Source organism: Triturus cristatus, chromosome 3_2, assembly GCF_964204655.1.
Source record: "Triturus cristatus chromosome 3_2, aTriCri1.1, whole genome shotgun sequence".
Classification (NCBI taxonomy): domain Eukaryota; kingdom Metazoa; phylum Chordata; class Amphibia; order Caudata; family Salamandridae; genus Triturus; species Triturus cristatus.
Genome location: NC_140584.1, coordinates 1,214,318,439 through 1,214,344,434, shown reverse-complemented (window position 1 = coordinate 1,214,344,434; position 25,996 = coordinate 1,214,318,439). Strand labels below are relative to the sequence as shown.

The window sequence follows — 25,996 nt, the reverse complement described above, 5'->3', positions numbered from 1 at the left end:
TACCATGTCCTTCACCCTCAACGCCCGGAGGGAATGATTCTCCTAGCTCTCGACTCAAAGTCGGCTTGCATAGATTCAGCTCGCCTAGGAGGGAAGCGGATCCTTCCTACACCCCTCGTCTGACAGATTGTAAACCCACCTTCAGCTTGGTCCACTGACCACGGGCAGAAAGGCTCGCCATAAATCAGAGCGTCTATAACACAGCATAAAAAAGGGTAAGAATCAAATGAATTGTTTTTGCAGAGGACTGGACTGTCAAGCTTCAGGAAGCTTGCTATCTCCAAGCCACACTTGGGAAGTCCATTGCCCCCCCAACCTGTGCATCCATGAAACACCAAACAAATTGTTAATCTTAGACCAAATGAAAGTGCTGGACACTACCAGAACACACAACTAACTTTCACCCTCAATCTATAATAAACTTCACAACACATATTGAATGTAACAGAAAGATTGTTGGTGGTAAGAGGAGCAAGCCTGTCCCAGTGAAAGAGCAGGTTCTTTAAGGATGATTCCACTGATAAGAATACTAGAGCCAAGACAACACAACAATCTGTCTGGACACTGCAAACTGGAAAGATGTCTGCACTTGATAGACAACACTCATCGCTGCAGTGAAAACAAACCGAAAGACATTTTATAGAGGCACAGATGAAACATTTCTGCAACTTATCACTAAGGGAAAGAAAAGCAACAAGTATTATTATGAGAGAAATACGGTTGTATTGTATTGTATTGTATATGGCATTTATAAAGCGCAACAAACACCCTACGGGTACCCTGGCGCTGTAGAATGTTACACAAACCATCATAAAACTGAGAAAGCAGACTGGCATTGACAGCACAGCCAGGGAGATGATCAGTTTCTAGGAAACAACCATGTTTTAATCCTTTTTCTGAACAGAGACAGAGTGTTGCAACATCTAATATCAAGTGGTACACAGGAATACTGAGCAACACTTACTACAATGAAACTGCCATGAATGCCAAATAGGAGTACAAAAGAGAACTTAATGCCTTCATTCAAATATTCCCTACCAGATTCCAAGACAATCTGAATAACTATATTCCTCAAAAAGCACCCTCAAGGAAACTTTTTAACATTCTCAAGTTAGACTGAGGACGGTAGCACAGTCGATCAGTCATGTCTGTAGTCAAAACTCTTGCAGAAAACATCTGTGGCTTCCACCAAAACATTCTTTCCAGGCACAACATATGCCCTGGCAAACCACAAGAAATAGAACTACCACTCTGATGCATCATTGTCAAAAATCAGGCAGAAGAGGACACTACACACTAAGACATTAAACAACAGAAACATTAAAGTTATTCTGATACATAACTTTACTGTGAAGGGCAAACTCCTGCTGATCACAAGTGTCCGCCATGGGACTCAATATAACTCATTTTCACATCCAAACTTGAGTAGGAGCTGATGCTCTGACAGTAACAACCTTTTGGCAGCCCCTTAAATAGATGATACATTCATTATTTGGAAAGGCGCACGCGATTCATTACAGCAGTTTTGTGCAGATCTGAACAACTTCCATTCTCCCAACTTCCATCTTTTAACAATTCACCAGTGCAATTACTTTCTTTGGAACAACTGTATTCATAAAACAGGATATGCAGATAAAATGCCAATGTAAAAATCTGCCCTCGACACAGCAACAGTTTTCATCCCAATACACAACAAATCGGACACCTTCCTTAGCTGTGGAGTTCCTATAGACCGACGCCCGGGACAAATTGTTAGGGGTCAAGGGCAACAAGTTTTCATGTATATTTTGTCCTTGGGACAAGTAGGCCCAACCCCCTTCAGCACAAACCCTTTGACTGGCAGATTACTGTACCACATTATGGAGCAGGGAAGGCCACTGTCTGCAGTTAAGGTAATATTTTTGTCCATATGCTGATGCTGTTCGAACTTGTATTTATGGTTCATTAATGCAAAGTCTTTATTATTAGGGTGAGGGCTCTAAGTAAATGTTGTAAGCTCAGACTGTACTACTAACAGTGGTTCGAATATACAAATGTGTACACACAGTTTTCAATGTTTAGCAATATGAGGCTATGTGTAAACCTCCCAGAATGCCCTCCGATTCGATGCATATATTTGCAGAAGCTTTAAAGCAAGATTGATGATTACTTACTTTCAAAATAAAACGTTCCCAATCAAATGCAAAAACATTTTGCTAAACTATTGTAAACGTTTAGGTACCATTTCTTTACAGCATCGTTTAGTAAAATGTGTTGATGTTTGTCAGTATTTCCCAAACATATTCATAATGCAAAATCATTTTAATCAGTTTTCACAAGATTATGGGAAACAAAAATAAACCAGCACTGGTAAAGCCAGTAGGTCTGAAATTGTTGGTCAACCTTTTGGTTGCGGGACTAGATTTGGCATAGTTTTTTTGAAACCCTATTAGTCTGGGAGCTGCTGGACCCTCACCATTATAACAAACATTGTCAAAAGCAAAAACAGTTTTGGGTCTCAAAAAGCACACATTCCTGGCACTGAACAAAACAACTGTGTCAATATGCTCCTTGTGAAAGAACAGAATTCTGTCACTGACAGTGACGAAAGAGAGTGAGAGAGAATATTAATAAACCCAAAAGGTTATGCTTAACGCCAGACCTACTTAGAGGCCCAATTATTAAAATAAAGTCTCAAAAGTGCACCCATGCCCGTGTATGAAGTGCAGATATATGGGTTTCGTGAATTCACAAGACTTTAGAGACGCAGGCCAAGAATTAGTATCCATAGAAAATATTTGGGAACTGCATTTAGCATGAGCAAATATGCAGGTGCAGAATTGCTCATGCAAAAAATCAGAGTGTTTGCAAGTTCACTTTCACTCTAATCACTTTTTTTCCCAAACCCTGGAAGAAGTTGTATGTCTGCCATTGACAGGAGTACATCTCCAACCTTTCTCAGTATGGGGAAAAATTAGAGAAGAGTTGGTGAAAACCCTTAAGACATGCAAATTAGTAGGTTTGCACAGACTCAAAAGGGCATTCCAACCGTGGAACTATTGCTTACCATTACCTTCAGCCCCAGTATGTAGATCTGTGGAAACGTGGCAACATAAGGGAATTGCTAGTATTCAAACCTTATAATGGAAAGAGTCCTGGCATAATCAGAGGGGCTATTTCAGAGCTCTTTTATAATGAGATTGCCACCATAATGTGTCTCCGCATTAAATAGCAAAAAACGGACAAGTGGATTTTGTTACAGGACAAGTAGATTTATGAAGCAACCTGCCCCGTAGACAGTTAGATATTTTATTAAATTCCACACCCCCGCTTCAGACATATCAAAATGTGTCTTGAAACAGACATCAGAAATTAAATCCTCTCCTCCATGCACAAAGAATTCAAACAATGCTGTTGTGCCAGGCAAATAGAGAAATAAAGCATGCCAAACAAATATTTGTAAGCGATCCTGTTCCTCTCGAAAGGCATACCATGCGTCTTGCATGTGCTTTATAAACAGCAACTTACGTTCACTATTTGAAATCTCCCCCCCCCCTCTCATTGATGCACACGTTTTTTTGAAGATTCTGTCTAGTCATATGTGACAAAGGCTCCTGTTAATCTGCAAAAGCTTATACCACATATCTGCTATTATGCAGTTTACAATTAATTGTATAATTCCAATAAATAAAAAACTTTATATCACTGTACTTGGGCATCTGCTATATATACCCTATGTGCTGTTGCAATTGCATAAAAATCTAGCATGTGGTTATACATTTCTTTTCATACTGAAAAAAGAAAGACTCGATGTCAGCACAGCTCTGGTTAGATATGTAAAGCCATAAAGCATAGAAACATATGCATCTGATGGATGGGACATACAGGCTGCACTGCTTCAAGGATCCCCATTAAGTAGCAGAAACCATCTGTTCTAAAAGCCAACTTGTGAGCTGTTCATGACATCCAGGAAGCGGTAAAACATACAACAAACTACATGAATTTATTGTTAATGTTAATGTTCCAACACAGAGGGACTTCTTTTCATTTAAAGGAACTCTATGGAATGATTCAAAATGTAAATAAAGAGAAAATATTTTAGACATGCAAATAAATACACAAGCAATGCAACCTTTCAACTCGATTTGCTGCATAAAATATATTAAGATGTAAAATATTACTTGCCACCAAATGAGTAAACATCAGTATGCGTCAGCTAAAAGGGATGCTCTATTCACATGCAAGCATGAGAGAAATAAATCTATGTATTCAGTCTACCACAAACTAATAAATACATTCATAAATTATAAATCTTGTTTGAAACATTTGTGTATTTCCAATGAAGATTTTTTTTGCAAACTTTATTCTAGTATCAAAGCTTGATTAATGATAAACCTTGCAATACATACTATTAACCCTATTTACTTTACTACGTCTTTTAAAGGTACTTCTGATGAACTCAAAATTTGTATTCATCAACATCTGTAACTGGATTTGTAGATACCGCTCTCATTTGTCAGTGCTTTCGGTGGTTAGGATGTGTCGTACGCTTGAAGCCTTTTCCACATTTAGTGCACTCGTCGGGTGTCTCTCCTGTATGTGTATTTCCAAGGATACTAGGATACCATTTCAGACAACACAGAATTCACATTCAGATCATGGACCTGGTTTCTCAATTCCATGTGATCTCTCATGAATGACAAAGTTTGCTCTAAAACTGAAGCATTTTCCACATTCAGTGCATTTGTACGGCTTTATACCTGTATGCTTTTTCTTGTGGCTGAAAAGGTATCCCGTGTGGCTGAATCTTTTACCACAATCATTACACTGATAAGGTTTTTCACCTGTATGTTTTCTCTTGTGTACTGTTAGCATTTCCTTTCGAGTAAAACTCTTATCACATTCGGTACATGCATATCTGATTCCAGTATGGATGGTCTGGTGCCTTGTAAGACTTCCCTTTTGGCTGAAAGTTTTTGCACATACATTGCAGGCATACGCCCCTACAACTGTGTGCCCCACTTCCTCACACTTATTCTGGCTCTTAAAATACACGTCTATATTGAAGCCTTTCTCTGAGTTTCTTGACGCACAGGGGATTTCACCAAGATACATTTCTTGGTGAGGATCGGAATCTCCCTGCACCGTGAAGGTATGCACATCTTCCATGCTGCCATAGCTTTTGGAATTTAGCAGTGTGTCCTTTTGGCTTTGTAAGAGTTTTGCATTCTTTGGGCTGCTCTTATCTTCTTCATCATCATCATTATAGCTGCCTGACCCCTCCACATTGGATGTTCTGTGACGTACATTAGAATATATTTCATTAGCAGAAACAACTTTCATTACAGGTAGTTCTTCATTTAGCGTTCCTTTCTTCGAACTCTGGAACATGTCTGTGCTGGATTGTCCTGATACAATGTCGAGAGTTTCTTCTGTAGCGCTTTTCAAACTGTATCTGTATTTTCTTTTAGTCTTCCTGCTCCTCTCACCTGAGGGTTTAAAGTATGTTGTATTAATGTTCCATTTCTATTCACATCACTAATTTATGCTTTTTAAATAACATTTGCTAAATCATACTAGATCTGAACTGCTACTCATTGGTTATTGTTCATTCACACAGCAAGGGACCACAAACCTTTCTGCACAGCATGGGAAAGTGTTGCAAAGACAGTCCATGGTGCATCTTGCTTCTGCCCCTCCCACCCCCAGATGGGCCAACTGGCTTTCTGTGCCTCAGTCCTTTCTGCTCCATCCAACCCTCATTGGTCTAGATTTGTGAGAAAGTTTTAAATAATTTTAGTTCCAAGTATGGAGAGGTAGCTCATCAAATGTAAGGACACATTCTAAAATACAGACTGGCACTACAGAGCCTCGAACTACGAGCGGATATCTGAACACTGAACATACACAAGGAAGCTTTAGAAGTTGGTCCCATTGCTACTTTATAACTGAAGTCTTAAGTGTACAATAAATAATAAGGTGATAGGCACTGTAACCACATAAGACTTCAGAATACAGAGGATAGAGACAAGTGTTGAAAACTTTGGAACACCACTAAAATGCATGCTGGAGATCTAAAGGTTCTTCATTCAATAAACAGTCTTCACTTCTATGAAGAGGTTAGAAGGTCACGGGGGCTGGGGGACAGATATCTACCAATATAAGTAAATAAGACACAAAAATGCAAGGGCACATTCTGTTATGTAGTCCAACTGTTTCAGTCAGACTTCTGAAGAGCACCTGCACTTCATACGGCATAGGTTCCAGTCCCAAACACAGCCCAATGGCTGGCAGACAGGACGAACATTACTCAATCGCAACATGAGACTTAGCTGAGACACAAAATGCAAGACATTGTTAAGTCGATACTTTACTACTTGATCTTCTAGTGCCAGCCCAGCAAGAACACACGTCTCACTTGATCATATTACAGGATCAAACAAAGCATTTCTTGGCCTTTTGATGAACTTCCAAATTGCTCCAACACAGACATCAACTAAGTCACCAGGAGCAAAGAGTCATGGATACACACTTGTAGCTAAGGACATAGAATAAGGACTTGTAGTTGTGAAAGGAAGAGTCAATGAAGAAGCATCCTGCTCATAGCTGTACGAGTTCTGAAAACTGAACAGGACTGAGCCAGAAGCAAGCAAATAGAATCCTTGTACACATACAGTGGTGGCTGGTGACATTTGAAAGTGTAAGGCGTAAAATTATTGCCGTACTGCACTATGGCAGCGAGCGTAGCAAGCGAGTCCGAACAACTTAAGGGGGGTCCGGGGATTCTTCCCCGAGAAAATTTAGAAATATAGAGTGGACATATGGTGCATTTTCATGCAAACTTGAGGAAGCAGGAAGGTTAATAAAGCAATACAATTGAAATATTTATCATTTAAGAAACTGCCAATTTTTATGAGTTATAGAGGACAATATTTGCATATTTTACCAGCAGAGTGTTATAAGAAATGCGCGCCAGACACGAGTCAGACAGAATAGAGGATGCGAGAACAGCCCACAACCGGGATTTTGACTTTTGCCTCGCTCCACTCACCCCTTGCTCAATGAGGGAGACCCCATTTGTCAAAGAAAGTCAGAGCACTGGGTTCTAGAAAACAATTGTTTTGTTGTGTGTTATGTCATAGATAGTATTAGTTTCTGAAAAACAGTTATATTTTGTTATGTGCTGTACTGGTGACCATAATCAGTTTAAAGTAATATAAACAAAACTTACCCGTAGGGACGAGAAGCTGCAAGCGGACCGGATGATCTGGCGCGAAATGTGTACTTCTGGGTTGGCGTAGGGAGAGCCCTCCGCTCAAGATACGCTTGAAAGTGGGGAAAGTGGGTCGGATATGGAAGACTACCCTAATCATGATGAGGGGCGAGAGAATGGATTCCAGCAATAAGCAGACTGGGTGCCATTGATGTGTCCCATGCCTATACATCACTGTTATACTTACGAATGAATATGTACCCCTATTGTGCCTTTTTACCTATGGATGTTACCACCTGTACCAAGTATTGCCAATCTCAACGGTATGCTCCTATCATTTACAATTTGTTCTTGTTATTGTAAAATGAAAAAAACGTTTTAAAAAAAAGTAATATAAACTTGCTGGCAGTGTACATTAAATATTAGTTAATGCGCATGCATGTGCCCATGCCTGTATGTGAGACCAGTTGCTACATATCTGCCCTGTCCTTGTTCTTGCATCTCACACAGTCTGCTCTAGGGGCTTGTGTTAAACGCTTGCCTCTCTGATTTCTTTGCTGTTTTCTGCGACTCTGGCAGCCAGGGGGCACTCTCCAGCTGGGCTCAGACATACAAGACCTACTCTGGGATATTCTAGGACTGCACTGTAGACGAGGTTTGTGAGATTTCATGTACACAAAAGTCTCAGAGCCATGTAGTTGGCTAACCCTTTGATAACATAACAGCACATCCATGCCACATATTCATACGTCAGCCTACGTCAACAGTACAAATTAGACAGCATCGTCTACACCACATGGTTCCAAGCCATGCAATTGGCTAAGTATTTGCCCTCAGTGGCACATCCTTTTCACCTTTTCCACAAATGTTGCAGTACACCAACAATACACAACAGACGTCTGACTAAACGGTTCCCAGCTACATTCATGCATATCCTTGCATCGATGTAGCAATCACCCAGAAGAGGAGAACTTAAAGCTAGCACATCAATCTGCACATAGTATTGTTTCAAAGCCACATAAAGGAGAAGGGTGCCTCCCAAATACAATGTAAGCAGACCACTTTGACTCTGGTCAGAGTACCCCAGATACAGAAACGCAGCCCTGATTCCGGGACCTTACGAGTGGCAGTAAAGTGCAATATACATGTACGTAGCATCACATTGCGCAGCGCTAGGGAAAGCAGAGCTGAGAGAAACACCTTCAGATAAACTCTTCTTAGAAACAAGGGGCGGGGAGGTGAGCTGAGCACTAGCAAGGACTACAGCCCTAGCGCACATCTTCACCCAGAGTTTTGCAACAACTGCCCCTTGCGTGTTGACAGTTGTTGCAAAACTCCACGTTGACATACAAAAAGATTTGACTCCTCACAGCCTAACTTTCAACAGGAACAGAAAGAGCAATAGCGCTACTGTTTACCAAGGCGCCTCTCAAACGTGTCTGTGGGACTTGTGCTGTCTGTGGGCCACATTATGTAAAGTACTGCTTTCTACCCTGCTGAAGTGAAACTACTCTGTGTACCTTTCCCTAAACAGACTCTCACTTGTAGTCAGAATGTCACCGGTTTCCTATGGCAAAACAGCAGTCGCTGCTCGCAATACTCACGGTGGAGGGGGAGAAAGAGGGGTGTGGAAGAGGGGGGGGGGGTGGAGGGATAAGAGAGGGGAGGGGGAGAGGTTGCACGGGGTGGGTTTAAAATTAAAAGAAAACGTACCTGACCGGGTCCGCGCCGCCTCTGCTCCTGGGCCGGGGTACCGCATTCTTAACAGGAACAGAACGCGGGACAGGCATGCTGCAGCTCCCTCCCCTCCTGTAAGCCAATCACAACGCTGCGTTGCAGCGTTGCAATTGGTGCGGAGTCCTGGACGGCGCCCAGCCGGGCACCAGTAGGGAGGCCATTTTCTCTATGTAGGCTGCATGCAGCCTACATAGAGAAAATGTAGAGAGCGCATGACTGCTTTGGTTGGCCCCATGGGTGACCAAGCAGTCAGGGTACTCAGAGTGGTCCAAGCCACTCCTCCCCGACCCGTCCACCTGCCCCCAACCAAGCATACGCTCCCGCCCGGCCCAACCAGGCATACCCCTGCCATCTGCTTTCTCGCAGCGCGACAAGCAGAAAATAAAATGGTATTTAAAAAACATTTTATTTCCAGCTTCTCGAACTGCGCGAAAGCAGTGGGGCGGCGCTCCAATTCCCTAATGGAGCGTCCGCCACTGTACACATAGACGTATCCTCAATGTGCAGCAAAGTAAGCACTGGATGACATGGAAACTCTGTGAACCAAATAAAATATAGATGGGGAGGGGTATCAGCATAAACTAACCGCCCCATATACTACTAAAGTGGAAATGTTGCATTTTCTCTGGAGGTAATTAATTTGCTTTCTGCGAACTTAAAGCTAGTTCCACTTTCAGCTTTCAGAAAACATCCCAAAACCCATCTAATTTGACAATCCCGAACAATCCTATGAGTGCCTATGTACATGTAGATCTGACATTTGTATGTTTCTGCTTGCTCCGTTTCCCTTATCTTTCCTGTATTCCATTCTCTACTTCATGCATCCTAATGCCTGTACTGGTACTTGTAAAGTACATTAACAGCTCACCTCCACAATTATGTGGATAAGGCCACCCACGCAGGCTGCCGGCATGGCTACTGTACTACATAAACAGAGGAGGAGCAGAGTGATGTATATGTTATTGAAGGAAACAGTCAAAGCAGAGTCTTCCAGAGCTGAAACCATTTGCTTTAGATCCAGAATGTTGGTAAATGAGATGCTGCCCAGGGGGGCAGAAACCGTACAAGAACCACATCTCGGCAATTTTTGAACCGAAAGTTTCAGAGCCAACTATTTTCTAAAAGAAAATTTAAAAGACTAGGCTTCTAACATGAAACTTCAACAGAGGAGTCCTAGTTTATATGTATTTAAATAAAAAACCAATGTACTTTCTCAGCCATGGATTCTACCACATGGCTTGGTACTCTCCTTTACAACGGACATGGAGACTGAGATTACGGCTACAGTATCAGAATTGTCAGGACAGACTGGTACATGCTGGTGGGGGGGGTTGGACACTGGTTCTATGGCCCCTACTTGAAGAGCTATTGTACCTCTTCCTCTAGAAAGTGAAGATGTTCTCTGCTGAGCGTGTGGTTGCAGGGTGAAATGTAAGTTGGGAAAAGTTCTAGGCAGTAGCGAACCAATACCCACTTGTCTGATGTGAGTTCCTGTCAGGGAGGAAGGAAATCCTATAGTCTGTTCCTGACTGGTTGTGTGTGAAAGAGGGCAGGCAAGGGGCGCTACTGTTTTTCTTGTCCCTGTAGGCAACCCTGGTGTTCTTTAGCGGTGTGTGCTAGTGGCATTGTGGCATCTGCTGTTGGCATTGTGGTGTCTGCTGGGGGTATGGTGGCGTCTGCTGCTGGGGGTATGGTGGCGTCTGTTGGTGGGGGTATGGTGGCGTCTGCTGGTGGGGGTATGGTGGCGTCTGCTGGTGGGGGTATGGTGGCGTCTGCTGGTGGTATGGTGGCATCTGCTGGTGGTATGACTGCTGCTGCCTCTGCTAGGATGGCAGTGTTCATGATTTTAGAACCAGCTCTATACTGGTGTGTCTGAAAGGAGCGTCTAGGGGATGAGGTCTGGAGGGCACCCATGGTCTTGGTGGTATCGGTGTCCTTCTTGATTTCTTCTAACATCTGCTCGACCTGCGGGCCAAAGAGCTGTTCGGCATTAAAGGACAGGTTGAGCACATGTAGCTGGACTACAGGCTTAAAGCCCGAGATACAGAGCCATGAAAGGTGTCTAACAAGAATGATTGTGATGTGTTGTATTCCTGAGTTAGGCCCATGTAGCGAGGCAGCTTATTCCTTACACTACCCTAGAAAATAACATTTCAGCTGCGAGCTATTGCACACATTTGCATGCGTGACAATGTTGGATTAGTGTTTTTGAAACCACTTTGTTTTCACATACAACTTCGTGCAACATTATCCATTATCATGATGCCTTGAACATCATGTACTAGGCCTCTCTACACATTAGGTACAAAAGTCGTCCAATCTTCATTCAGGAGGCAACAGCACTAGCCACATATTCATAACATTACAAATCTAGCACGCACATCACGAAGGCTGGTTTTTATAATAAATAATAGGCATTCCGATAGATTGGTAGAGGAGGCACTTTTGCCGACACCGAAGGTTACTGCATGCTGAGAAATCACCACGCACCGGTCTGACATTCCATGAAGGGGGGTCCAACTCGAGACCAAGACAGGGTTCTTCACTCTCTCCCATCAGGTAATTGGGTTAGGGTCGTCCCTAGGTGGGATTCTTGGCTCTACACCCATACACACTCTAGGTACTCAGAAAGTAGGTCCACATCGTAGGACTACGTTAGATTACCATTTTGCATCTATTCCTGCAAATATTCATTGCTTCAGCACCATGGTAGAAATGTATCTATTTTTTACTCTTTTGGTGCTTGTAATCTCCTTTATTTACTTAATCATTGCAGCACACGTATTTTATGCAAGAAAAACATTGGTTCAATAAATATTATTGAAAACGTCCCACTGTGTATTCTCTGCATATTTCTCGGAGAACAAGTGAGCACGAATGACTGAGCGAAAGGTTCTGTACTGTTTCCACGTTCCCTGAATGTTCAGGGTTGTCATGATCAGTGGTTGCCAGAAACTGTTCGCTCCCTGGTAAGTTAGGGCGGCTTGCAGTGGCACTGTGAGCTAGCTGGTCTGTAGGCCAACAAATCCAGCAGGAATGTCCGGAATCAGTCTTGACACCAAGCCCTTAGTTTATGTTGTCCAAACAATGAGCAGATCCTACGAATTAGTAGGAACTACATGAAATGGTGCTGCCAACTTTGGTTAGGCAATAATTTAACGGTCAAATCGTAGTAGATCAGTCGTGCTTTTTCAGAGGCCCCTAATCACATTAAACAGGAGAAGTCTGTAGTGGGAAAAGTGAATCCGCCTCAGCTCAGTAGGTACGTTCTATGTATTGGCTGTAAGTTTTATCAAGCTTGAAGGATTAATGAATATTCCCATTTGTACAAACAGAATCGCAAAAAATAAATTTTCATAAAAAACATTTTTCAGTTGTACAATGACCAAACAGGGAGAGGACATGGAAATACAAGAAGCTCCTCTAAATATTTCAGAAAATTGCAGACAGACAGTTATTATGAAATTATTAGAACATGGCCTCCCGGCAACGGATGGAAATGTTGCATTTGTGGTTGAGGCACACGAAGCATTCAGGGCAGAGGTATTCTATTCTTGGGTTACATTCCCAGCTGCAGACGCACGGACAGAATTGTTTCACACTTACATTGATGTGACACCAGATGAATACTTTCCATACGTGAACATAGAAGTCTCGTTAACGTACAAAAAACATAAATTGGTTTAAAGGCGCCCTCCCCCACACTGTAGAAAATGTGAGACCTGGTCCGCTCAGTAAAGGAGCGACCTGGCTGGTCTTAGCTTCGTATACACCACACCCCAACATTCATAGGTTAGGAGCAGCAGAAATGCGCACACTATACGAATATTCAGTGAAAATGTCCAGAAATCTTACACAGTACATAATGCGAACACTTGTAGCTCAACCTGTGAGGGCTATTCAGGCTGCACAACCTCAATTGGCTACTACGGACATCAGCCCTCAAAACGATGGATGCCGTAATGGGAAGAATTCCCACCAATCTAACAATTTGCTTGACAATGGGGATGGCTCTCCTGATAGAAGATTGTGCCAATTGGGTTACAGTCTTTGTTGCCGTTTACACCAGAACTCGTGGTACTCCTTCAACAGCGGTAATACCGGATGTATTGAAACAAATACAGAATGAGTACGGGGCAGAAACTGCCCTAGACTGAGGGGTGAAATTAATAGGCAACGCCTAAGGGAATTCACTCCTATACAACAGGAGAGAGAGTTACTTAAGATTATTACAGAAATATACACTTACATGGGAAGAGATAATCTGGGAGCCAGACCTGTAAAACCAGTGGTTTAGGGTAATTCTGAAAAGGATAACTCTAAGCAAGCACCCAATAATTCGAAACAGAAATGGGATAATAAACAAAAAATAATAAACAAAATATACAACAATCACGGTGCGGGTCTCCTCAACAGGAGCACACTGAAAAAAGATACAATCTCAGAAACCATGAGAACATCAGAAAACCTGACATATCAGGATAATGAGACACATTCCTTTCAGGATCAATCTGAGAAACGCTCGGAGAGGGGAGGACGGTCAAAGATCAGAAGAGTGAACCAAGCTGATAAGGGAGACACATCGCACTTCAGACTACATCATCAAACAAGATAAACAAAAATCTACAAACCCTCAATTTAAAAATAAAAAAGTAGAAGGGTTTAAGATCAGAAATGCCCAGGCTGCTGAGGACTCTGCCTCTGAATGGGCAGTGACGATGCTGGACAGTACAGTAGAAGTCACAATAGCTTGCCAGAACATGAGGGATTTTCTGGAAGTAGTAGCGCTGACTGAGTATATCACGGTGAAAACACCTGATATGAGGGTGAGTGTCCCACATCGTTTACACAAAATAATGCTTCGGATAGAAGGAGACAAACAAAGAAGTGAAGGGTCTCTTTTGGGAGGACCCGACACATGGTTACGACATTCTTTTGGCGTAAAAGGTTGGGAGAAGTAATTGTACCTGCTTTCTCTGACCTCATTGCAGCATCCGGTAAAAACGTATACGCGCAGGAGTGGGCGTCAGCTTTCGCGCCTATCCAATACCGCAATCATGTTGGGTGGGATGATGAGTCTCCTCATCAAGCGACCCCATTAAAAGTCAGGGAGATCTTAGATCAACTTGAGTACCAGGGTGTAATGGAAAATTGAACCTCAACTATGAATAATCCTTTGATTCCTGTAATGAAACCATAAAATTCACATAGTTTAGTCTTAGACTACAGACATTTGAATGCATGTACTTGCACGTTTGCAGTACAGAATGCACACAGTACCGCACTGATGAATAACATTGTGCGGAAGAAATACAAAACACTAGACATCTCAAATGTTTTTTTTCTGCCAGAATATTGTGGCTGGAAGTAGATATTTGATAAGAATTTTCAGCGCTAGCATCTCGATGTCAATTTTGTTGTATACCACAGGGGTATAAGAATAGCCCTGAGCTGTTTTCAGCCAGAGTAACAGAGTTACTTCAAAGTATTGATGAGGAGGCGGTGTCCTATGTAGATGATATTTATCTGACGGACTATGAATTAATGGACATTTGGCTAGAGAACAACTGAATACTGGGGTTGGCTTACCTGGACTACAAATTTAATTTCAAGAAATCAAAAATAGCCCACTTCAGTGTCCTGTTTCTTGGATACGAGTTATCAAGTGAAGGCAAAAGCCTGGCGACACACTTAGTAGGATTTTTGAATTTTGGCAGAACTTACATTTTGGATTACGCAGAAAGAGTAAAACCATTCTAAGATTTATTTAGACCCAACTTTTCAGTACAACAATGGACACAGGAACATACTGATATTTTACGTTCCGTACAAGCTGACATACTAGCTTACAAGCATTTACATACATGTGTCAACAAAACTAACCTGGTGATTCGCGTAGTCGCTGGACCAACCGGGTACACCTACATCACTTTCAATGAAGGGGATATGGTAAATATAGCATACAAATCACATATGTACACGAACGCTGAAATGCGTTTTGCACCCACTGAAAAAATTCTCACAGCTGTACAGACTGTTGTAATATGAGAGAGCGCCCTGGCTCAGGGAAAAGGCATAATTGTCATTACCCCAGTACGAACCCTAGAGGCAGTTACTAAAGCAAGCATTCCGAATGCTAAGGCTCTACATCCAAGATGGGTTCAATGGGCTAACTCTCTCACTGCAACAGCTGTAGATTACAGATTTGATGCTACATTACAACCACAAGCATTCCTGCAGTATAAACAAGAATATCCTCTGCGGAATGAAATTATGCCTCTAGATCGATATGAATGTATCATTTATACCGATGGACCTGCTCAACCTGCTGTAGGATCGAAACAGAAATATTACACGGCATGCACAATAGTAAAAGGGCGCATGCGAGACGGAAAGATAATTCCTGGAATAACACACACACAGTCCCTAGGGGAGTGCACAGAGCAGCTGGCAGAACTAAAAGCAGATAATGGCACTACAAAATACAGAACGTGAATTCCTCACACTTATCAAGTGCGATTCATTGTACTGTGCCCAGTCTTATAATGAATACCTTCACTATTGGGGCCAAAATGGTTTGAGTGATTCGAAGGGTTGTACAATCAAGCACAAGATGCTTTGGGAACGAGTGGCAAAGCTGAAAGAAGGCCTGCCACGGGCTCATGTAATTCATACGTTGAGTCATCAGGGTGTTGGCGTTCACGTTGAAGGGAATTCAATGGCGGATGACACCGCCAAAGCACCAGTTCGAACTGCTGCCATTGCTCCAATCACTCGTTCTAGTACGAGGATAGATGGAACAACTATGATAGCTATCAGTGCCTCGCGCAACAGCTCAACCCCAGCGAAAGGCTTTCCGCTCAAGTACTTCTACAAGTTAGATGCACAAAATGTTCCGTATGCTCAAATTCCAGGAGTGGAGATTAGAGTAATACCAAACACAGATAGCAGAATGGGATTTATACTAGCTGCACATGAGGGTCTGGGTTCAGCAGATGGAGGGATTACTGCTACAGTTTAATTACGCAGCGCTGCTGGTGGCCAGGTCTCACTAAACAGACCAAGGACTTTGCCAGCAGATGAAAGGCTCCACCGTAACATGTCCACTGCGAACACCTTTATTGATCTCAGAGAAACCTCTTGTATGTGTCTATTTGGATCACTGTGGCCCCTTACACTCCGATGGGCTTACATATATATCTTGGTGGCAGAAGATTCATGCTCTAGATTCCCATGGGTTTGGCCCCAGCACCTTGCTGACGCCCGAACTGTTATAAAGGATTTGCGAGTCTTTATCAGGACATACGCAATTGTCACACTACATTCCAACCAGGGTCCTGCGTTAGCTCTCAGGCTTACAAAGCAGCCAGGGGAAGTTTGGGTGTGGCCTTGCAGTACTCCTCCCTCTACCATCCCAGAGGAAATTCAGTCGTTGAGAGGAAGAACCGGAACTTAAAGCAATCCTTAACAGTTAGGTGTGAGAAAGTGGCTCTGTATATACTGTTCCCAAATAGGTACAGGGTGTACAGAGTCCACAGTCCCCAGAGGTTTGGCAGAGGCTAAAGTTCGATATAACCTTACTCTCTAAAGTGGTAGCTTGGTCGAGCAGTAGAGCGGTATCAGAGGACAGTGTAAAGCATTTGTTGTACACATTCAGTCAGCAAAATGATTTCACACACTCAATGACTGAACTCAAGGTCAATGGTTTATATAAAAAATATATGTCTGTTTTATTTTAGAACCAACAATAGGAATTAAAATATACTTTCTCAGAATGAGATGCTTTATATAAATACTTTTGCAATATGCAATTGGCTTTTGTGGAAAGTTACAAGTTGTTGCAATAGGCAACACAGTTTTAAACACAATAATGCATAGAGTGCAATGGAAGTTTCAAGTTATTTGCAATAGATTACTTTCAGGATTACTTTTGGGATTCCAGGACTGGATCCTAGATTCAGTCCTGGGACAGTACTTAGAAACAAGTGATAGAAGTCGACTTAGTTACTACTAGGATTTTTAAGTAATATTTTGCTATTTTAAAAGTTGACACTTAGAAGAAATTTCATAGAAAACAGTCAATGATTCCCTATGGAAGAAAAGTCTAGTTGCAGGTATAGTATGTTCTCGTTACTTTTGTAATCCAGTACTGGGTGCCTAGACTCTGTACTGGAATCTTTATCCAAAACAGGTAAGTAATTACTTTTTTATTTATAAAGAATATTTAAAGTTTGCAGAAATTGACACTTAGAAGAAATGTCACAGAAAAACAGTCAATGATTTCCTATGGGAGAAAATTGGGCTACTGGTAAGTACAGTTATGAATATTTTTCAGAGTCAGTGCTGGGCACCAAGATCCAGCACTGGGTGCTCACCTAATGGCAGGTGAGTATTTTCGTTTTCGTTACTCGGCTGATTTTTGGTGAATATTTTAAGTTTTAAAAACTCCACACTTAGAAGAAATTTCAGAAGAAACCAGTCAATGTTACCCTATGGAGAAAATTGAGTTATCGGTTTAAAGGTAAGTACTCGACTGGCAGAGTTAAGGTTCTGGGCATAGACTCAGGGGTCTCCCAGGGTCAGGTAGGTACAGTTGTTTCACCCTCAGCGGCACAGGGGCAGCCGGGTGCATAGAGTTAGGCACAAAGTTATCCTATGAGAGGCAGGGGGGCCTTGGTTGGTGGCTGCTGACTAGCAGGCCACGCGGCTGTGGGAGCTGGGCTCCTGGTCACTTGCTCAGGTCAAATGGGTAGGTAGATAGGTGTAGAGGTTACACTGCCAGGGCCACTCGGGTAGCTGGGTGCAGGGTGCTTTTGAGCCATCGGGCGCTCAATTGATTTCAATGGGAAAGCTCCGGTTTAGAAAAAGACTGCAAGCTTGGGGACGAAGATTCTTCAGGTGCCACTACCACTTCGAGAGGTAAGTTGGGTAGTTGGAGGATAGGTAGGTACCCAGGAGTTGGGCACAGGGGGCCGCCGGGTGCAGGGGTGCCTTTTGGTGTCGGGATATCTTACCCCCTGTTGATCGCGGTTGGGGGGGTACCTGGTTCGAAGGCTGCAGGCGTCGTCAGGAGCATCGAGGGAAGTCCTTGGGTGCCGGACTCGGGGTCACAGTCGCCGTGGGGTCGTCCTCGTGGTCTTTGTTCACTCCGGCACAGGCCAGGCTTGGCGGGTGCAGAGTGTGTAGGGTTCGCAGTTCCGGGCTGATGTCAGGGATTAGAAGTAGGTTTTGAGTAGAGCCTCTACTCATGGGAGTCCCAGGGGATCAGAGCCAAAAGGTAGCCAGGTCCTCCGGGGTTTGTGAGGTTGCTGGCCACAAGCGGTGCCGGTTTGTAGCAGGAGCAGGTTTGAGGGTCGACAGGCCGGTAGGGCTGGGGCCAAAGCAGTTGGTGTCTTCCTCTTCTTAGCAGCTGCAGGGCAGGTCTTCTTTCTTCTTGCTCTTCTTTGTATTTCGGAATCTGGAATCTGGGGAAGGAAGGTTCAGGGTGCCCCTAAATACTAGATTTAGGGGCGTTACAGGTAGGTGAAGGGCAGGGACCAATGGGTCCCTGTCCTGGGGTGAGTACACCCCTATTCTGCCACTCTCCTGTGGGAGGGGGGCAGTAACCTAGTCCTGATTGGGTAGGGCCTCATCTTCAAGATGGCGAGCGCCCGGAGATATGCTTCACCTCGCCTCCCCCACCTAAGGGGTGGGGTTGGCAGGCTGGCACATTCCCTGTCCTTATTTTGGGTTTCCGGCCAGGCTTCCCGCCAGAGCGGGGGTTGCAAGTGGCCTGGGGAAGCTCACAGAGGCGGCATGCCTTTGAAGCTTCCCCCTGCCCATCCTGGGGGGGAGGAGATTTAGCACCTCGCACAGGATGTGCATTGTTGCAGACCCAGGAGAGCAGGGGCTCTCCTACCCAGGGATCCAGCAACATGTCTGCTGTGTGGCAGCCTAGGCAGCCTCAGAACAGACGTGGATTGTAGGTTAGGTTTCAGGGGGCCTCTCTAAGATGCCCTCTGTGGTGCTTGGTACAATAAATCCCATACTGGCATCAGTGTGGGTTTAATGTGCTGAGCAGTTTGATACCAAACTTCTCAGCCTTCAGTGTTGCCATTATGGTGCTGTGGATTTCGTGTTTGACAAGCTCCCAGCACCATGTACTCTTAAATGGCAGCACTGCACTTACAGGGCCCAGGATTGGACCTGGGTACTGTAAGGGCACATGGCTCATGCCTCTGTGCCCACACCACTGGCATAGGGCACCCAGCTAGAGGGGTGGCTGATGTATGCCAGGGCAGTGTAGGTGGTGGGCATGGCACACAGGGATGTGTGCCATGTCGACTCTCTGTTTTGTCTTGTACCCAGACACTCAGCCTGCAAGGGCAGTGTGTGTGTGTTAGGGTACAGGGCCTCTAAGGGTGGCACAATGAGTGCTGCAGCCCTTAGAGGCCTTCCCTGGTCACAAGGCCCTGGGTACCTTTTACCAGGTGCTGACATGTGGCCAGGGTTTGCCAATTTGGGTTTGAGGTTTTTGTTTAGGGAAGGAACATGGGCCCTGGGCACCTGAGTGGCAGGAGTCCAGGGCACACTCAGTCAAAGTACATTCAGCAATTCAGCAAAAAGTGGGGGCATACCATGCAAGAAAGATGGCACTTTCTCACATTAGGGCACTAGCTTTGGGTGGCAGTTAGGTCAATTGCCTATACAGGGTCCAGAGGGCCATTTATAACAGGCCAATTAAATCCTTGGGGGGAATCGTACACCCTACGAGATGCTGTTTGGGGTGAAAATGTTGGTACAGACCTCGATAGTGTCAGCACAGTGGTGGCTGAAACTCCATTTCACTTCAATGATCGTTTGGATGTTTTACAGGACTTGAAAGAATACAGAACGTTACAAAGCAACGTCCGAGTGAAACGCACCGTCACTGGAGAAGTGAAAGCAAAACATGCCTGGGTCCCAAAGATTGGGGACCTGGTCAGAGAGAAAATAGTGGACAAGAACTAATTTGGGCTATATTACAGAGCGCCTGTACCTGTCCTGGCTGTTGAAGGTACTAGAACTGTACTTCTCCCCACTCCTGCCAGTCGCCGAGACAAAAGCTTTGTCTCTATCGATCTGATCAAACCACACTATGTGGCTGATTCTCAACAGTATGCCGAGTGGGCTCCTGGGTAGCCGTGAATCTCCTCTCGCTACCATGCAGGAAGTTCAGATGGAAACGTTAATATCAAATGAAGACTCCACTTTCCAAAGAGAAGCAGTAACTGTACAGTCAACAAGAACAGAAATTTAAATTTGAAAAATCGACGACTTCTGTCAACATGCCACAGATCGAGTCATCTCCCTGTTCTACAAAACCTGCTGAGCTGCCAAAAATAGACCGGACAACATCTGGCTCCTTCATGCATTATGACGACTTTTTATCGGATTCAAGTGAAACAACTTCCAACACCGCCACTCCCTTTCAAGTTACGAGTTTATTCGCTCTAGCTTTGGCTTAAAAAGACATACCTTGTTGCTCCCTGGATACATGGCTCGGTTACAATTGAACTACTTTTCATGGTTCTCTGGATTGGTTTGTTGACCTATATTTTTTCTACTTCTGAATGGACATTATCTCCGAGAACGCCCTGCAGTCCAACATGTGAACTTGGTTCTAAAACTACATGCATCATAGCACCGTGATCTGAGGGACCTGTCCCTGGCGAACATTACAGCAGTTACAGTTTCCTGATGGAATAGTTTGGGAGAGGGTATCGTACGATGTGTATGGTCCTACTGAACATTTGCTAATTCCATATTCGTTTACAATTTCTTTATATTATATCATATCCTCTAGTACATTCTGATGATTGGAACAATAAAACTGCATAATTTGCTTTCAGAGCTAGAGCAATCAGCAGCATTTTCTAATGATGAATTGTATGATGGTACAAGTAAGTGATTTTGGTGATATATTCTGTTATCAATATTTTGCTCACCATTTTTTTACACAAAGATAGTACCCCACATGCTGTTTATAATTACACCGAATGGGAACAGTGCGCCACACCACCAAAAGAAAGTTTGAAAACATCTGAACAAAGCTTTGCATATTTTTCTGGTTTGACATCAGACCCAGCCTCTTATAACTATAGGCTTGCACCTACACCTGTAAAGAAGAATATGCTTACAAACACCAAGCTGATTTACTCTGCTTCCTTTTTTTCCCCCCAACTGTCTATACAGGGTTTCGACTTCTGGAAGGACACAATAGACAAAAAGTCTGTCTGGGGAACAAGAGGTTGGCGGGTTCATGGAAAAGAGGCATTATTTAGAGCATGCCTCATACCACATCAAATGAAACTCCTGAATGAAACAGTGCAACAGACTTCCTGTCTTGGTTTAGCCAAGGCGAAAGATTTAGACATGTCCCACATTTGCACGCTTTGAACATTGGTAACAATACACAAAGTACAGTGAGGATACATTAGTTGCCATGCTCCATAATGTATCATATGATACATCAGCCCCGATCAGCAGGGTTGGTTGGTTTAGCCTCTAGACACAGATAAAAGTCAGTCTAAATTCATGGGTAACACGGAAAGGGTTTAAGATCAACAGGCCCGGCCTAAGCTATGTAATAACAGAACACGCAGAGGTTGTGACATCATATAGTGTTGTGAAGTTATGCCTAAATTGGCTAAAGACCTCAACACTTTCCCAGGTGAAACAACACATGTCCCTTCTTTCTGATGACCTGATCTCAGGGATTTTTTGCTAGGTCCCAGAAACCCACGTCAAAAGCGATTCTTGTATGGAATATACAACGAGCAATGGAAGATTTCTCAGCAGGAAGCTGCAGAGATAGACAAGGTAAATATGGAAAAGGCTTTGGCTATGGTTGACAACAGTATGACCACTTTATCATCCAGAATGTATTCACTGGACAACATTGTGTCTTCTGCAATCAACTTAATACAGCAGGACATAGCTATTTCACAACATGGACAGTCACAATTACGTTCCATTCTAATGCTGAGCTGGATGTTGCAAACACTACATTCTGGCCACGTGCCGTGGTATTACACCAACGCTACCGGTCTGTTTTCTGAATATCAATAAACAGGTTGGTAGTAGCATTCCCTGAAGGGAAAAACCGCACATCAAAAAGAAGAAGAAACAGGCAATATAGCAAATAACAAGTACAAGCGTCTCACGAGATAAGGGGTACAGACAGAACGCCAGCTACTCAACTAGGACTAGCACCTTGAACTGTTAACCAGAAACGTTTATGTACAGGATAAGACATAAGTGTGTATTGCTGATACCTAAATGCAAATAAAATATGTTAAAAAAAAAAAAGTACAAGTGTGAGTAATAATACAAATGTAAGTATATCGGGTTGCTAGGATAACACTGGGCACCTACTACCAAACGGTGCTATCGGCAAGTTCCAAAGAACATGCACCTAAACATTTATGAAAGCGCTGTTACAGCACACCCTTACTAGTTACAATAAATCCAAGATACGTGTATTAGATATTGATGTATCAGAACCCCAACTGATCAAATCCTAAAGTCTAAAGGCGAGTATAGTATATTCCACTCCCATACAGGTTTTCAGAGGTAATCCACGAACATCCTCCATAGAAAAATTCTTTTATTGAAGTAAACAAAGTTCCCAGCAATTGCTGAAGCCAGCACGTGTTTCGTCTGTACATATCCGTATTCAGACTTTCTCATGGCTGGAAAATAAACATTTAGTATAATCAATAAACTATTCCGGCTTGCAACTTAATAAAAGACATTAATGATCTCTGTGAGACCCAAGTCTCTAAGATAAAGTAGTGATCATATTAATCATAGCCAAAAGTTGTCAGAGAGGTGGTGAGACCTCGTGATCTAAAACACGATGGCACAAGTCTCATATATACAAAGACACCATGCTGTGTGATTAGTAATCAGGGAATAGTGCAAAGCCCAGTGAAAAGTGAAGAATTAGACAGATAGAACGAGAATAGTACAGAAAAGTTAGACCCCTACCCGTCAAAGTGACCACCGTTGTCGGGAAGATTTATAGATCCTGACAATCACAGAGGACTGGTGTATGACGTACTTAACAGATCCAGTGGCCCGAAGTGAACCACAAAACCCAACAAAATGGGAATTAACAAATATAAATAGACACCAACCAAGGTAGCTATGTTGTAAGCCAAAGGTCCAAGGCAAACCGGGTCATCCGTACGAATAGTCTTGTGGTATGTACTGTAAGTTCCTAAAGACAAGTCGCAACTCTAGTAGATGGAAATAAATGTATACAACAAGACGATGTCAGAAAAAGAAAACCGAGCAATGTGTATAAAACATGGTGTTGAAATAGCCAAAGTCATCATGTCACTAAAACAGCAAACTATTAACCCTTTCGATGCGCATGACAGAGCGGTTCCGTCATGCGCATCGGTTGCGCTGTGCGGATGACGGAACCGCTCCGTCATGGCCCCGCCCGCGCACGAACCCTTCAGCACAGCGCGGTAATCCGCGCCGCGCTGAAGGGGTTAAACATCATCTATTGTTGCCAGTGCAGTGTATACCCAATATCCTATAAAAAACCAAAGAAGGACTGGCAACAAACCCGCGTTCCTATATTAAGCAAAATGAATCGTTATTAACTAGTCAAAAGAAAGATCCCATAACATGGGTTAAGCGATATAAACCCGCTTGGTTCAAAGTGAGTGTGACTTCAGAACAAAAAGAGTCAAACGTCTATCATTACTCACCACACGAAATTACTGGAGAGTCAAGAGCTACAACACGTCCTCAAGCATCTGTTAAGACCAGTGCCCTGTTGTTCTTAATGAATTACACCGTTGTCCTGCAACATCAAAGAAAGCACAATAGTAGCCCCTACACCTGTGGTGAAGAACCTCACATTAAATAACCATCGCACCGTCAGTTTACTCACCCCAAATATCAGCCAATAATTTGATGAGGACTGATGTGAATCGGTTGTGGTGACGTCCTAAGTGAAATACGCAAATGATAACCCTTACTCAAGCGTCCATTTCTAAATTGGCGATGTAACATCAAAAGGCCCAGACCATGATGTCGGTCACCTATAAAAAACAAACAAATCAAATCGCAAACTTGCTCGCACCCACATAGTTTCAAAACACCAAATACCCCATCAGCAAACCAAGGCTCACCTGACAAGACAAAGTAGCCGACACCACACTGCTCGTGCGTGACAGTCCGTAAAACGACTGGTTAAAATTAGCGTCGTCATATGGTTGTCAATTTATCAGCGCGACCATTATGTGACCCCTGAGACACGTAGTACATCAAATGATACATGTACTCCTAAAAGGAATGAGGCAAACGATAGAAACCGCCATCTTGGAAGGGGCTGAATTGCCCAGAATTAAAGACAAAGTGGCTGTCTGCACATACAACTCCGTGGGACACAAAGTCCAAATCTTCACTGATTCGGTGAATTAAATTGAAGTAACAACATGTGCGACACTGTGTACTCTAAAACGCATGTCTCAGCTATAACTGCAAAATAATAGATAAAACATCGGATCTGCCCTCACGCTTTAACGTACAAAAAAGTGACAGAAATAGTCATCTTAGAAGTGGCGTCACATCCACTATACGGGCAATGACCTACTATACATGTATAAAAACGAAGGATACCATAACATGGAAATAGAAAACACGTCCGTGTGTCACATTTTGGGGGCATTCTGTATATTAATATTTAACCACATACAAGCGTTTCCCCAAATATGGGAGATACTATTAAAGACAATAAGTGTTCATTTCATCACAATGACAAATATAAAATTGCAAGTTACAAAGTATAGGGCCATGAATAACAATCAAACTGGGTATTGATAAATACCCAAACAACTGGTAGTCAATAGTAGCTTATGTTGAAGAAATGTAAAATCGCATGTGTTGGTCTACAGGGGCATTAATAAGTGCCCCATTACATAAAAGTTGGTGGTGCCAGCCCAATGGGGTATTTAAAAGAACCTATGTGAGCAATGACGAAAGGGAGTCCCAAGGAGCACCATATATTGTCCAAAAATCTCAACGCATCTAATGGACAAAACCAATTAAACACCAAGAGTCAGAAACTAAAATTCCATAAAGCTTAGCGACTTAGCAAACCTGCGTTGAAAATTCCATTACAAGGAGGGGTGAGGTCCAGTGGTCGTAAACAGAAAAGTGGGGCAAAAGAGAATGATGAAATCACCAAAAGGCGATTACCTGCACTCCCATGTTGTAGATAGATAAGCTTGAAGTGAGTATCATTAAGCATATCATACAATCAGTAAATAAACATAGTTAAAGATTAACAAAAGCTGTGATCACGAACAATTAGAGTACACTATAGTTCGATACTGATTTGAGATACAGGGTGAGCATTACTCGCGCGTAATATGGAATTGCAAGCAGTTATTTTGCGAAAGAGCCTGGATTGCAAAGTCCCATTGTCCACAAAGAGTGTAACGTCAAGAAAGTCAATCTGATCCTTGTTGATATTATGCGTGAAACTCAAATGGTACTCATTAGTATTAAGGTATGTATTGAAATCTTCCAAGTTTTTGTTATCCCCACCCCAGATCATTAGGATGTCGTCGATAAAACAACCCCAATAGACTATGTGGTTGGTAAACATAGATGGACAGGATCTCCAGATGTGTTGTTCCTCATAGAAGCCCATGTAGATGTTGGCAAATGAAGGAGAAAACTTGGTCCCCATAGCTACATCTGAGTGTTGTCTGTACCAAGTTTCTTTATGTTTGAAAAAATTATTTTTCAGTGCCAATTTTGTGAGCTCGAATACCATTTTGGTATGATCATATGTGGCATCACGTTTGGAAAGAAAATAGTTCAGGGCTTCCATACCTTTGTCTAGTGGGATAATTGTATATAATGCACTTACATCTAGTGTAACAAAGGTAAATTCACCCATCCATACAAAGTGTTCCAGTTTGTTGAGTAGATCTTTAGTGTCTTCTATAAATGCTGGTAAATTACGTTCAATAGGTTTTAAAAAAATGTCGTCGTATTCTGAGATAGACTCTGTGGGCC

The 25,996-nt window shown here is 43.0% G+C and overlaps 1 protein-coding gene across 2 annotated transcripts in view; it reads right to left on the bottom strand.

Annotated features, from left to right (window-relative positions):
* Positions 1–3,961: 3,961 nt before the first annotated feature.
* Positions 3,962–25,996, bottom strand: part of LOC146859480 (uncharacterized) — a 187,619-nt gene continuing 165,584 nt past the window's right edge. For both annotated transcript variants that reach the window (XM_085650209.1, XM_085650208.1), the window contains exon 8: positions 3,962–5,468. In XM_085650209.1, coding sequence (XP_085506335.1) covers positions 4,636–5,468 — 833 coding nt within the window. In that variant the 3' untranslated portion in view covers positions 3,962–4,635. The remainder of the gene's footprint in view (positions 5,469–25,996) is intronic.